This window comes from Mixophyes fleayi, chromosome 2, assembly GCF_038048845.1.
Source record: "Mixophyes fleayi isolate aMixFle1 chromosome 2, aMixFle1.hap1, whole genome shotgun sequence".
Classification (NCBI taxonomy): Eukaryota; Metazoa; Chordata; class Amphibia; order Anura; family Limnodynastidae; genus Mixophyes; species Mixophyes fleayi.
Genome location: NC_134403.1, coordinates 150438734 through 150453833, shown reverse-complemented (window position 1 = coordinate 150453833; position 15100 = coordinate 150438734). Strand labels below are relative to the sequence as shown.

At 38.4% G+C, this 15100-nt stretch overlaps 1 protein-coding gene across 1 annotated transcript; it reads left to right on the top strand.

Moving 5' to 3' along the window:
- The first annotated feature begins 1472 nt into the window (after positions 1–1472).
- NMS (neuromedin S) lies at positions 1473–15100 on the top strand. The gene is made up of 7 exons (XM_075197723.1): positions 1473–1717; positions 2857–2912; positions 4132–4182; positions 11366–11425; positions 14354–14380; positions 14458–14505; positions 15056–15100. The coding sequence occupies exons 1-7, from the start codon at positions 1573–1575 to the stop codon at positions 15098–15100; spliced, it is 432 nt and encodes a 143-aa protein (XP_075053824.1). The 5' UTR covers positions 1473–1572.

The following is a 15100-nucleotide window of genomic DNA, read 5'->3' as shown; positions in this document are numbered from 1 at the left end:
GCCGATAGGGAGGCTAAGCCCTCCCTGCCTTAAATACTCAAGACAGCCAGTCAGGAAGAGAGAATGAAATGGCATAATAACCCCCCATGTGTGGCTTAATTAATGTAATAAATGCTAGTGGCCCGCAGGCTTAGTAGGATTCTATGCGCATGCGCCCGGCTGAGCTGTATTGCCGGGCTGCGAAAAACTGACAGCCCGGCCTTTTCCCTAGCAATGGTCGGGCCGAGAACCGGAAATGACTCCCTTCTGTCCCTGGCGTCCCGGTCGTCATGGAGACGCCCGGGACGCCAGGCACAGAGGGGAATGAGTCGCGGCGGTGCCCGCAGCCGCCACGGCTCATAACACATGGAGCCTGAGTTTGGAGTAGACCTCGAAGCCCCGCTCTAGATAGACTTACCCCCAGAGAGGTGCGAAGTCTAACGGTAGAGAGGTATTAACCAGGGTTCCCCACAAGGGAATATGGATTTAGCTGCTCTCTAGCTGCAGGTCGCGGCCCTCTAAGGGGGATTAGAGCAGGGTGAGATGGAATCATGGACTGGAGCAGGACTGCTGGACGATAAATGCAGAGGTTCAGGTGAACTGCAGTGAACCGAAGCGCTGAGGTCTTTAGAAAGCGAATAGCTGAGAACAGGACTGATTAGAAAGTGTTATATGAGAAACACCAAATGACAAGCTTACATTTAAAATGTTTAAGGACATTATTTTTTACAGTTTAGCTTTTGAAAACTATTGATAATTCTAAGGCCTCATATAATTCAAACAGCTTTTTATCAACTCATTCACTCTGTAGCTACCCACTTGTTTTTCATTAAAACATTGCAGGTGATTAATTAATCAGCATTCAAGAATTATTTCACTCCTGACTAATATCACAATGTACAGAGATCAACAAGACAATCCCAATAAATACATCATTAACTTAAAAGCAATAATTTCTCTGGAGGATTTTCAATTGCACTGTGGCAAACTGGATGAATTAACGTACATAAACTGAGGCTTGTTGATTTGTAAGCAAAATGTTCAAATTACACCGTAAAGAGTTTGCTGAAACTAGTTAATAACAAGTCACTCTTCATGGAGAACAGGCATTCATACTCTTTTACCAGATAATCCAAAAGCAACTTCATGTAAACCAATTTTCATGTTTGATCTCTGAGAGCAAGAATCAGCAAATGTCATAAAATGATAACTGTTAATAAACTCCATGGGAAGCAAAAAACCTATTATATTTCAAAGGGCACGTGTAGTGATATCACATAGTGTTAATCAGCAGCATTTCCTATCCACCACAAAGTCAATGTTAGTTGTAAGATTCCCTATTGTGCAATAATATGGATCCTTTATTCTTCCCTACTTACTCACCCCTTAGCTAATCAGGTAGCATTGATTTGGGGGGGGCAATGCTTCATAAATAAAGGCTCGGCGTGACATTAGGAGAGAAAGCAGGATCCTGCCAGGTGCTGATTGCTTGTACTCCTATGGGATACAGTGTTACATTTAAAGAGATAGAACTGCACTGTGAATAAGTCAGACACAGACTCACAGATCTAACATTCAACAGTCCCTGGCAAGATGCTCAAGTCTTGGAAACACAAACGTAGCATTTCCCTTACAGAGACAAAGAGATATTTGCTTAAAATTAAATCTGTAAAACACCATCCTCCTCTACCAGTCTTGTTTGCCATCTGCTGCCTGAGTGCCCTTCACCTTTCTTCAGGTAAGAGATAAAATACTTTTAATTCGCTGTTTTATAAAAATGCCAAATATATAATTTTTTTGTTATAACAGTTTAATACATAGACATTTAATAGTCTATTGTTGTTAACACAAAGCACACATGGATTGCCACATCTCAATTACACTATTAGTAAATATATTGTCAGTGAGCTATCCATGGTGCTAAAATAAATGCAGTTAGTTGCATCTAGCAATTTGTTAACAAAATTGGTATGCCACAATTAGAAATAATTATTCTTCCTTGAATCGTTCATTTTAATAATTATAAAGTTGATATCGATTATAGCAGAGGTAAAATTTTGTATTTTTAATAATAATTACTAAGTAATGAGCTGATCATAAGGTGAGAATGCAATTCTTAAGTGATATGTAACTAATTATTAAAATTGAATCAATTACACTTTAGTTTCACAGCGTGCTAAGGATTAAACATGAAGTATCAAGAATTTAAGGGGATTAGATGAAGAGTTAAGGCAAAAAATAAAAGTATTATATAAAAAAATATGTGTATGTGTCATTGAGATTGTTCTGCAACAAAGATGTCAGCAAGCAGAAAGCCCAACTTAACGTAAAGAGAGTTTGTTAGAAAAAATATAAGTTTAGCATTACCGCAAATGTGCATTTTAATTAGTTACACTTTATATGCCATATGTATTTCAAAAGAGCAGAATTCTATATTTTAATTTAATATAACATACAGATGGAGAGCTAAACTATTCTAAATTTGTCCAAGGAGCCAAGACTAATTAATCTTGAATATTATTTTTAATCCAGGTAAATTCCAGTTTGATAGTGCCAGTGATAACTCTTTAAAATCATGGTGGGTTATGGAATCCCATTCTATGCAATTTTTCTTTAGACAATCTTACAATATAGACTAATTATGAACTCTTGATTTCTGTGATTAGAAAGTTTTTACTGTACAACAATCACAACTGTTTTTTTTCGGTACATGTAAAGATTTGTTTTAGAAATATACTCAGTTGCTGATTGAGTTTGGGCTGATGAAAACTTCATTGACACTGCAATTCTTACTGGTTTTGTGGCAAGTGTGACTATAATTTTTTAAATAAAGTCAGATTTTTTTATAAATTGGATTTATTGCATTTACTATTACAGGATTCCCTCAATCAGTACCACAATATATGGATGAAGTGGATATTCCGGAAAGTGAGGTATATTTGCTTTCTTATAGAGGCACTTAGCTCGCTTTCCTTATGTAAGTTTCAGAACAATGTATTAATCATATATATGAGGCAGGTGATCCTATAATATATTGACCACACTCTGATCACAACAAATTACCAAAACGGATTACAGCATTAAAGGATTACAGTCAGGAGCATACACAGACATTAGTGTGCTAGTTAACATTGTAGAATTTGGAATGAATGCCATATGCATTGGAGTGTAGATTTAGGTTGTATTTGATGTTATTGGCAAGACAAACAAAACTGTGAAAATTAGTTCAGAGATTTAAGGATATAGAGTGTAATTGCTCACTATAGTCATCCTCACACCAATAAAAACCTAAAAACAAATCTAAAGAGAGTAATGAATGCAGGCACATACAAAATACATAATTAATGTTAGGAACAATGTTGTTTTGACTGCAAGGAATGATTGCAGGGGAAGACTACTATAGGATGTTGTTAATATTTTATTTAAAGAATATAGTCCATTTTTTATTTATTATATAACTGTATTCAACAATCTTAGATATGTTTACTGTCTTAAATGTTTTATTTATAGTATATCCAATATTTAATTTGCATCTCAATTAAAATGGCTTTTGGGAACACAGCTGTTTACCGTGTTTTCATGTGTGGAATTAATAGGAGATTGTTTTTGGGTCCAATACCATTGTATCAATAAGGTGAAATTAAGTGGTCTAAATATTGCACAAATTACCTAAAAAATAATGTAACTAGTTGAGTTGTATTTCTTTGCATTAAAAGGCAGAGCAGTTTGTTTGTCCATATTTGAATACATGTAGCATTCAATGGAATAATATAATACACTTACGCTTTCACCTACTGCAATCTGCTGTGTACCTGGAAAGGGGATTTTGTTCAGATACATGTTTTAGTTGTTCTTTAAATATAATTATGTGCATTTACTAAATGAAATTTACAGTCTTTAAAACAAATGAATACTTCACTCTACTTATACACATAATTCCGTCGTTTACATAATATTTAATGTATTCAATTTCATTATGCTGCAATATCAGGTAACATAATAAAGTCTCAGTATTCATGGTTTAGTGACCTGAGATAAGTAATACAATGTCATTGATACACATTTTGTAAATTTATAGTTTAAATGTAATTACCAGTGTTTAAAATCCTATTGGACATGATGTAACAGGTATTTTACTTCTTTTAAACCTAGAGACTAGCATTCTGCTTCAGCCAATGGACAGCACTGCCAGATCAGCCACAGGTAAAGATCAATGTTTGGAATAACAGGGAAACAGTGTAAACGTTTAGTGCTGTTATGTCATGAATTTTTATTACATGAATGTTTACTTAAGTTTAATTTTCTCATTAATAACATATTTTATCATTAACAGCTTGTGCCAGTATGTAAATTATGAATCTGTTCACAGGGGCTGTTTGGGTCGGGGGGTACCTGCCCCCTGGGCCAGTTCCATAGTAGGCTACCTTTGGCTGAGTCACTAGGTTACCTGCATATTTGTTCCTTTAAAATGGTCCTAAAAGTCCGCTGAGCTGAGTCTCGTCCCCCGTGCTATCATTTTCCAGCCAGTCCCTTTTTGTTTGTATAAGTATGTCTATCTATTATCTCTCTACATAGAACAGTTGTTTTTTGTTTTACAACTTTTAAGCAAATTCACACCACTGCTTTTCATGAGGTTATGCACCATTGTTAACTAGGAGAACCCAGACAGTCACCTAGGGCACCTATGCTAAGTGGGCGCGTAAAACATTGAAAGAGTGACATAATATCACTCATTCAGAGTTTTTAATGATCTCTCAGCACCCTCCACACTGACCCCTGGCCGCCGACATGGAGGAATAGCAGACAATAGTGAGGTATGTGTATTTGCTACATGGTGAAGGGCAGCTTATATTAAGCGTCTTGTCCAAAATTGGACAACCTCTCCAAGAAATTCAAAGTTGCGTTGGATAAATATAAGGCTATTTTGTCAGAACGTAAAACGCAAGCCCCTCTTACACCCGATAAAATTAAATTAAGAATAAAATCTAGGTAATAAAATTGAAACTAAATGGACCAATCAGTTCCTTTCTGCCATCAAATTCTATGCTTCCCTGTAAGGATGAATCATTGATTCTATTCTTCAAATATATATATCAAGAATAAACTACATCACCATATATCATGGTAATGGATGTGTATTGTACAACATATATTTGATGAACAATAAACAGCAGAATTTATGTTTGTTTTCTTTTATGATAAAGTGAATATCACATTAATGAGACCGATTTCAACAGTAGAGCAATTGTCTAAGGAAATCCTATCACTTATCACTATAGCTTTCAAGGAAATAGTTAGCACATCCCCAGAGCATTCCTCCCAGCACTATTGATTTATCCAGGACACTCAATGTGCTAAATCTAAAGACTGAATTCTGGGCTGGCAGTGTTCTAACAGGCACAAGCTTTACCTGCAACATATCACCATATGAAATGATGTGTTTTCCCAAGTAAGCTTTAGATACATAACATAAATATCATCTTCTCTCAGCAAGCATCTGTGGTATAAACATTTTGTTTTTTGTCCGTTGTAAACATTAATTGCTAAGATCTAAATTTAGTTATCCTCGACCGCCTTAGTTTTATTTTATTACGATGGTAATTAAATTCACATTTAATTTTATTCATACTGAGTGAATTCGATTTATTAGCTCTTTGATAAGATTATCATTCAGTCTTTCACAGTACTAGATTGGGCAGACAAGCCAGTCGGAAATCAAGTACAGTTACAATAGTTTTGTTATTGCTTGTGTAATAAATGTTAAAACTGCAAATCAGTTATAATATAAAACATATATTCTATCACAATTCAACAACTTCCATCTATATTTGGTATATTGTGTGATACATGTTAACATATACCACAGTTTATGTATGGACTTTACATTCCAAGGGGGGAATTCAATTTCCCCCAAAGTACCGCTGCGCTAAAACTTTTAACTTAATTATGGTAATAATGCGCATAATTACCGTTATTACGGTAGTTCTAACGCCGGCTTTTTGCTTGCAGCAGAAAGTCAGGTTAATGTTACCATAATAACGGTAATATCTATATTACAGCAGTACTTTGGGGGAATTGAATTCCCCCACAAGATTTGTAAAATGCTGAATAAAAACTGTTGTTATTGGAAAAATGAAAATACCAGTGAGCAGTGCCTTGTGCAAATGATGGCACTGCTTACGTACACTTATATCACTAATATTTTCATCCCTGAAAATTATGTGAATCGCATATTTTTCAGCATCCTTCTTCCTTCATTGCGTCTCCTATTAGCTCTGTAGACAGGTAATTGGAAGCAACATGGAGCACTCAGCTGAAATTATATAAAAGTCTAAAAAAAGAAGTAGCAATTTTACTAAAACATTTTTATTGTTAAAAAGGAAAATGTATTAATATGTAAACTACGGTCACTTGTACTTGTTATTTATCATCATAGATAGTAATTCATTACAGTATGGGGAAATTTACATTGCTCCTCTTTTATTGAGTCTTTAAGAAGAGTAAGGCATAAAAAGGAGTAAATTTTCTCCTGGACAAACCAAGTTACAATTCAAGGAGTGCAAATTAGTTTATTATTTTGCACGTAACATAAATACTGGCTGTTTTTTCATATAACACACAAATACTTGATAGCTTTATTTGTACACTGAAACTTAAAGTTGATGTAGGACATGTTCTATCTCAACTATAAATCTGCCATCGCATTTTAAATGTACATCCTCCCCCAATGCAACATAGTTTTGTCAAGGTGCAAAGTTACTCAATTTTTTTGCTTTACTTTCCTTAAAGAATCTGGTCCCTAGTGTCCCAATTGCTTCAAGTTTCACAGGTCCTATCTCGTCTACACAAACATTGACTCTACTGTAAATTAGAGAAGTGTTTCTTCAAAATGGCTCAATTGCCTTTTCTCAGGTATATTGTCTGTGGCTCTGGTCTACAAATTGACCCAGAAAAAGTTTGTGCCTTCTTGGAATGACCACAACAAATGGGCCTCAAAGCTATCCAACGATTTCTCAGGGTTGCCGATTATTACATACAATTATTCAGGGATGCTCCACTCTAGCTGCTCCCATCATTTCCCTCACTCGTTAAGGTGTGGATGTTAAGAATTGGACCACAGCCATGTCAGAAGATTTTCTTACCCTCAAAGTGGTGTTCTCTACATTTCCTGTCCTCAAACAACAGGACACTTCTATGCCTTTCTTCTTGGAAGTTGATGCTGCCTCATTCGCTGTAGGAGCTGTTGATTCCCAAAGATCTTCTACGGGGAAGTTGCACCCTTGCTGGGTTTTTTCTTGAACATTCCTCCTATCGAAGAGAAATTATAAAACTGGCGATAAGAAACTTTTGCCCATTCAACTCGCCCTTGCTAAATGGAGATATCTACTTGAAGGTTCTCACTTTCCTGTAACCTATTTTACTGAACATAATAATTGTTACGAGCCGCGGCTCCCCGAAGGGCCGCCGCGACCCACATCCGCCAGCGCCAGGCGTCCCGGCCGTCTCCATGACGACCGGGACGTCACTTCCTCCTCCTACGTCCCGGTTGCCTGGGCAACAACCGGGACGCTGTTACTCTACTGCTGCAGCGCCCGGCCAGCGATCTAACACCCGGGCACATGCAAGCGGGAAAAAATAATGCTGGCTGCATAGTGCTGTAAGACTCTGTTAGAGTCTTTTAGTAGGAAGTCTCTGGGCGCTTTTCTGATATAGGATTCTGTTGTCAGGTAGCAGGGAGGAGTCTCTCTGGTTCACATTCTCATTGGCTCTCCTTGCTATTTAAGGCAGTGAGGACAGAGCCTCATTGCCAGTTATAGCTTCCTGTGTAGCTAGGCTCCTGTTCCTGTTTCCCTGCTCCTGTTCTGTATTCTAGTTTGGATTTCTCGTGTATGACCCCTGACTTGTTTCTGGACCTCGTTGTATTGCCTGTGACCCCTGACCTCGGCTCGTTATCTGGTATCGCTGCCTTCTGCCGGCCCTTGACCTTTTGCTTGGATCTCACACTGCTGTGTTCTACTTCGCTACCTCAGGGTCCTCCCCAGTCAGTGCACATTACACGACCCTCCGTTCGTCTGCAGCCAAGTCTGTCCCCACCACTAGGGGCTCAAGCGAACACCAGACTTCGGAGCAGACTCCGGGTTTTGTCGTGCTGACTGAAGGAGTTCCTAACAATAATCTGCTGTTTCTCCAATCTGCTCAATGTCTGAACCCTCATCAAGCCCGCTGGTCTCTGTTTTTCACTCAATTTGATCTTCATATTACCTTTAGACGAGGGGAAAGCAATAAGAAAGTAGACACCCTCTATCGAGTGTTTGAAGACAATCAAAATCTGGAAAATGATCCTTTACTGTATCCCAAATTCCTCCACTCTGCCTCTGTGCATCTCCCTCAACATAAATTTCTACAATGTGCACATTCTACTCGCTTCACTTGGCATGCATGATTTCTGAAAACTATGAAGATCCTATCAAGGAACTATTGGTGGCCAACACTTTGTCTGGATGCAAGGGAATTTTTCTGTGCCTTTGCAACCTGTGCCTGACACAAGAACCTTCATCAAGCACCCTTCAGTTCTTTACTTCCTTTGCCCATTCCTGTGAGACCATGGACTCACGTTGCCATCAACTTAATCAGTGCTACTTATGTTGGTGCTGAGAAATAGGACCTAGTGGATTAAATATGTGGTCTTATTTAGGTCTGGGGAGTAGCTCCTAAGCCATCAACAATGGGCTCGAGTGTGAGCTTGCGGGTACATGATGGTACAGGATCACTTATTAAAACTGGTCTTGTTGTGCTAAGAGCACTGTCTACTAATAAAATATAGGCACATGGTCTGATTGGTTATAGGCAGGCCGTAGTATGCAGGTGGTCAAAACAGCTGATATCATCCGATGGTGAAACAAAAAGTGTCCAACGTGTCTCCAGGTAGTACACCAGTATGTATTAGCAAGTCAGTGGTGTGGGATACTATCCCAATGACAATCATCATCCTCATTTATTTATATAGCGCCAGCAAATTCCGTAGCGCTTTACAATGGGAACAAACAGTAATAAAACAATACTGGGCAATACATACAGAGAGATAAAGGGGCCCTGCTCACAAGCTTACAATCTATGGGACAACAGCAGCTTGAAACACAAGGCATGTGCTACATCATATTGCACATTGGACCAGCTAGAATGCAAAGGTAAAAAGTATTGAATGGACTCTATGATCAGTCACACAACAAGGGGAAAGGAACAAGAAAGCAGATACCCTCTATCGAGTGTTTAAAGACAATCAAAATCTGGAAGATCTGGAAAATGATCCTTTACTGTATCTCAAATTCCTACTCTCTGCCTCTGTGCATCTCCCTCAACATAAATTTCTACAATGTGCACATTCTACTCGCTTCACTTGGCATGCATGATTTCTGAAAACTATGAAGATCCTATCAAGGAACTATTGGTGGCCAACACTTTGTCTGAATGCAAGGGAATTTTTCTGTGCCTTTGCAACCTGTGCCCGACACAAGAACCTTCATCAAGCACCCTTCAGTTCTTTACTTCCTTTGCCCATTCCTGTGAGACCATGGACTCACGTTGCCATCAACTTAATCAGTGCTACTTATGTTGGTGCTGAGAAATAGGCTCTAGTGGGCTGAATATGTGGTCTTATTTAGGTCTGGGGAGCAGCTCCTAAGCCGTCAACAATCGGCTCGAGTGTGAGCTTGCGGGTACATGGTGGTACAGGATCACTTATTAAAACTGGTCTTGTTGTGCTAAGAGCACGGTCTACTAATAAAATATAGGCACATGGTCTGATTGGTTATAGGCAGGCCGTAGTATGCAGGTGGTCAAAACAGCTGGTATAATCCGATGGTGAAACAAAAAGTGTCCAACGTGTCTCTAGGCAGTACACCAGTATGTATTAGTAAGTCAGTGGTGTGGGATACTATCCCAATGACAATCATCATCATCATTTATTTATCATATTGCACATTGGACCAGCTAGAATGCAAAGGTAAAAAAAATTTGAATGGACTGTATGATCAGTCACACAACAATGTTGGTCAGAGGGTTGTTGTCTTGTGTTAGCTGTGTAGAGGGTGGTAATAGGGTAACCTAGGGAGATTAAAAGATTGTATGGTTTCAAGTCTGATTTTGGAAAGACCAGTAAGGAGGGAATTGCAATAGTTGATGCAGAAGATTATGAGTGCATGAATTAAGGTTTTTGCAGTGTCTTGTGTGAGATATGTGTGTATTCTGGAAATGTTCTTTAGATGTATTTAACATGATTTAGATATAAAGTTGATGTGGGGAGCAAAGGATAGTTGTGAGTCAAGGATTACACCTAGGCAGCAAGCTTGTAGGGTGGGATTTATGGTCATGTTATCAACAGAAAAAGAAATGTCAGGCAGGAAGCTTTGGGTGGGAATATTATTCATTTCGTTTTTGAAAGCTTGAGTTTGAGTTGGCGAGAAGACATCCAAGATGAAATGGCAGAAAGACAGTCAGTAACGCGAGACAACACAGATAGTGAGAGATCAGGAGAGGATAAATAGATTTGTGTATCATCCGCATATAGATGATACTGAAATCCAAAGGAGCTTATTCATTTTCCAAGAGAAGTGGTACATATAGAGAATAGCAGAGGATCTAGGACTGAGCCTTGCGATACTCCAACTGTTAAAGGAAGCGGAGCAGAGAAATTAACACTGAAAGAGCGAATAGATGGGTAGGATGAGAACCAGGATAAGACAGTACCTTCAAGACCTAGGGATTGTAGCATTTGTATGAGGAGAGACTGGTCAACAGTGTCAAATGCGGCAGAGAGATCTAGGAGAATTAGAAGAGAGTTATGGCCTTCAGTTTGTGATCAATAGATTATGGATTCTAGCCTCTGGAGCTGATGTGAGATATATTAATGGCTGAATGCAAAGGTACACAGTTGCATATTATCTAATTGCTAGTGTTATAATTACTAAACTGTGGGTTTGAAAAAGAGGAGATGTTGCCTATAGCAACCAATCAGATTCTAGCTATCATTTATTTAGTGCATTCTGCAAAATGGCAGCTAGAATCTGACTGATTGCTATAGGCAACATCTCCACTTTACCAAACCCGCAGTTTAGTAAATATACCCTTTAGTCTTTTAATGAATTTATAATTATTTTCATTTCTCTATACTTTTTGTGCGTCAATACTTGTTTGCTTTAGTAGATCTGATATCGACCTATATATAGTTGTTTTTATTTATATTCTTTTTCGGATCACTGTTATGACTAAAATTGATTCCAGTATGTTTATTCAAATTGACTAACAACCAAACTATATTTAAATCTTACAAAATCGTTGTCATATTCAACATTCAAGAAGCATCATAACAAACTAATTTGTCTTTCAGATTTCAAATTTTGTCATGAACCTATGTAGCTCTATTTACAATAGAATGAAAGGTAATGAGGTAAGGACAATGCTTGTTATTTTGTTTAAAAAAGTATTTATTTCAAATGCAACATAATGACAACAATAATACACATAGATGCAAGAGGGAACTAAAAACAGACAGGAAAGGCTGGGGGGTTTGGTAATTGGTAGCGGCCAAGATGAGCATCCTTTAGAGGAAGAGAAAAATCAACTATAACACCGTGAAACGTGCCACATGTGAGGAAAGGATTAAAGGGTTCATAGAGTCTTATCGCTCCATCCCACCCTCTTATAACTGGACAGGGTTAAGTCCTTGATATGACATGATAGCCCAATCTAAAATTAGTCTGGCAGGAGAAAAGAGTGCTCCTGACTTGAATCTCGGTGAAACCTCTGCCAGGCCTAGTGCTGTTAACTATGCCTGATCTCCTAGACTCATGATCACTTAAAGCAGTGTTTTCCAAATCCAGTCCTCAGGATCCCTAACAGTGCAGGTTTTCCAGGTCACAACTGAAATAATTATACCACCTGTGGATCTTTCAAAATGTGTCAGTCAGTAATGAATACACCTGGCTCCAGCAAAAAGATATGGAAAACATGCCCTGTTCGGGGTCCCTGAGGACTGGGTTTGGGAAACACTGACTGTCACGAACACGCTCCCAGTTGCCGTGACTTTGGGGTGTTTGCTGTATGACGTCACACACGATTTCAGCCCGCAGTCTCTCTCTACCTATCACACAGGTTATAGACCTACGGAATTGCCCCCAAACACAGCGCTCTCACACCCCCCAGACACTTCAAGGATCAGCCACCACCTATTGGGTACGGGCAATAGGACCCCGATATACTGTCCCACACTGGCACACAGGCTTCTAGTTCCACAAACTAGCAAGACACACACCAGCACACACAGGGTTAACTCTTCACACCTCCAGACTGTTACACAAATGTAAATACAAGCACACACAGCTTGTTAATCAAATGTATCAACAAATCACACACTGGCATTCCATGGGTTAACTTGTTTGAGCAATCTGTCTCTTCTAATAGGCTAATGGATTTGTTAGAGTATCAAAGACGCAACTTATTAAATTATAGATTTAATATACAAAAAATACAGGGCATTCAGATATAAAGAAAAATAATGAATAACAATTAATAGACTGACAGAACAAGCAAAGCAGTTTAAAATAAAAAGGGGTTACATTCAGATTTGCACTTACATGAATTGCATTCTGGCCAAGGGAAATGTGGCTTGGAAGAAGATGGACAGCTTATCAATGTGAATTGATTTCCCAAAAAGTCTGACCCTTTGTTCTTTCAGAACACAGGTTTTTAAGCAAAAAGACATGGGATGGTCTTCACAGGGGCAGTGTTTAATGCTAATAGGGGGCAGGAATGTCCCCTGGATGTCACTATACCATGCTCACAAATATTCCCAAAGTCTTGAACTGTGGGTAATTCCTCACAGATCTATCCCCGAGAAATAACTCCCCGTTCAATAAACTGGTCATAATCTCCCGCACATTTAAATACCAAACATGACGGAATTATGACAATGTGACATAGCTTTTCCAAAGATATGTGATTTTACCTGTTCACGGATACCCCCTGTACTTGTCATTCACAACCCTGGTGTGTTTTCTGCTCCTCAGTATGGAGTACCACCCAGATTTCCCAAAATATGAACTATGACAACATTTTCCTTTTAAAGGTTATATTTCTATATACCTGTATAGGCTTTCACATGCTGCCTACTAGGATCTCCAGCTGTGAACGGCCCCACAAAGTCTATTCAAGTGTCTAAAGCTAACAGTGAGAGATCCTGGAAGCTGCTAAAGGTGGCAGGCTTATCTTCTCACACTGGGATGTGCAAAGCCATCAAACACATTTACATCAGACTCTCTGACTTTTAAATTTTACACTTTAACTTATCAATGGATTCATTTGATACAACCTATTTACACGGCAGGTATGAATTATCCCTTATGAATAACTGCAAGCTCTCTATGTTCATGACACTGACCTAAAGGGTTGTTTGCCTAATTTGCACCTGTTTGCTGTTTCATCTTTGCTGTAACCGGTTTGCTGTGCACATGATGTTGGCAATTCAGGATGTTAGAGACCAATAGCTTATTAAACAAATCCTAAGATGTAACTCCAGTAGTCTTGCATTTTAGAGCACATCTATAACTTACGGAAGAAACATAAAGAGGTATATTTACTAAACTGCAGGTTTAAAAAAGTGGAGATATTGCCTATAGCAACCAATCAGATTCTAGTTACCATTTATTTATCTACAAAATGACAGCTAAAATCTGATTGGTTGCTATAGGCAACATCTCCACTTTTTCAAATCAGGCCCAATATGCTTATCTGTGAGCGACTTCCTTGAAGTCTATCTTCCATTGTTGAATCAAATGTAACCAAGTATCAGTGTCTTGCGCTACCAATAATACACATACCAAAAACGGCAACATGTGTCAACTCTTACAAACAGTTTTTATTCTGAAATACCAATTAAAAACCCTTACAATGGACAGATGTAACAAAGGCTTATCTATGCAGGAGGCTCTGAGTCCAATTATGAAATCTCTTTGACCAGCCAATAATCATGATATACCATGGACGCAAAGCTTTCCCCATCTCAACAGAAAAACAGTAATGTCACCATAAAACTGTGTGGACGACCACCCTATGCGTACCGTTCCTTGAGCTTCATCAGGGATATGGTCGTCCTCACTCCTCACGTTTTATATAGTCTCTGATACACTTACATGCCCAAACAGTCCTGCCCCATATATACACGTGATGTGCAGCAGGTTCCATCAATTAATCAATTAAAGAAAGTGTCTTGCGTTACACATCAAGTGTGATTCATAAATGACCTTCATTGTGTGTAGATAAGATAATGGGTGCATTTTAATAAATACTGCATAATTTTTTTATATACATCATTTTCCAGGAGAATAACCAAGAAATATACAAAAGAGTAAGTATTACAATGCCACATTTACTTTCTGTCTATGTTGAATTGTCTTTTTATAATGCGTTTGTTTATCCCCATAGTTTTTATTTCACTACTCCAGAGCACAAAACCCAGCCCTAAAAACTGGGGTAAGTACATTTATTATTTATTAACAGTTATTTATATAGTGCACACTTATTCTGCAGCACTTTGTAGAGAGCATTTAATCATTCCCTACCACACATGCACACATACACTAGGGCTAATACTGTCAGAAGCCAACTAACCTACCAGTAAATCTTTGGAGTGGGGAGGAAATCTGGAGGAAGTCCACACATAGGTAGAACATACAAACTGCAAACAGATAAGGACATGGTTGGAATCAAAACCATAACCCTGGTGCTGTGAGACAACAATGCTAACCACTGTGCCACCTGTGATTTAATCCATATTATCAAGTAACAAAGTAAGGTATCTATTTCTGAAAGCTAGCATTACATTACCATTAAATGTAAACATAGACCCATTTCAACCAAGCCATATTGGTCAGTTCCTGTAGTTGCACTTGCCACTAACATTTTTGAGTGAACCCGAGTTAAAGAACACCACCAAATACTTAAAATATTATACTGTGTAGATGTTACGAAAACATTTGTAGTTTTACTTCTCTGTTCTGCACCTTTCTTGTGAACCTCCCAGTCTCAGAAGCCTTTAGCAATTCAGCACTGCCCTGCTCCCCTGTGA

Coding starts and splice junctions, on each gene's coding strand:
- NMS (XM_075197723.1), top strand. CDS start 1,573: ATGCTCAAGTCTTGGAAACACAAACGTAGCATTTCCCTTACAGAGACA. Junction 2,913..4,131: donor TGGATATTCCGGAAAGTGAG/GTATATTTGCTT, acceptor TTTTAAACCTAG/AGACTAGCATTCTGCTTCAG. Junction 11,426..14,353: donor ATAGAATGAAAGGTAATGAG/GTAAGGACAATG, acceptor ATCATTTTCCAG/GAGAATAACCAAGAAATATA.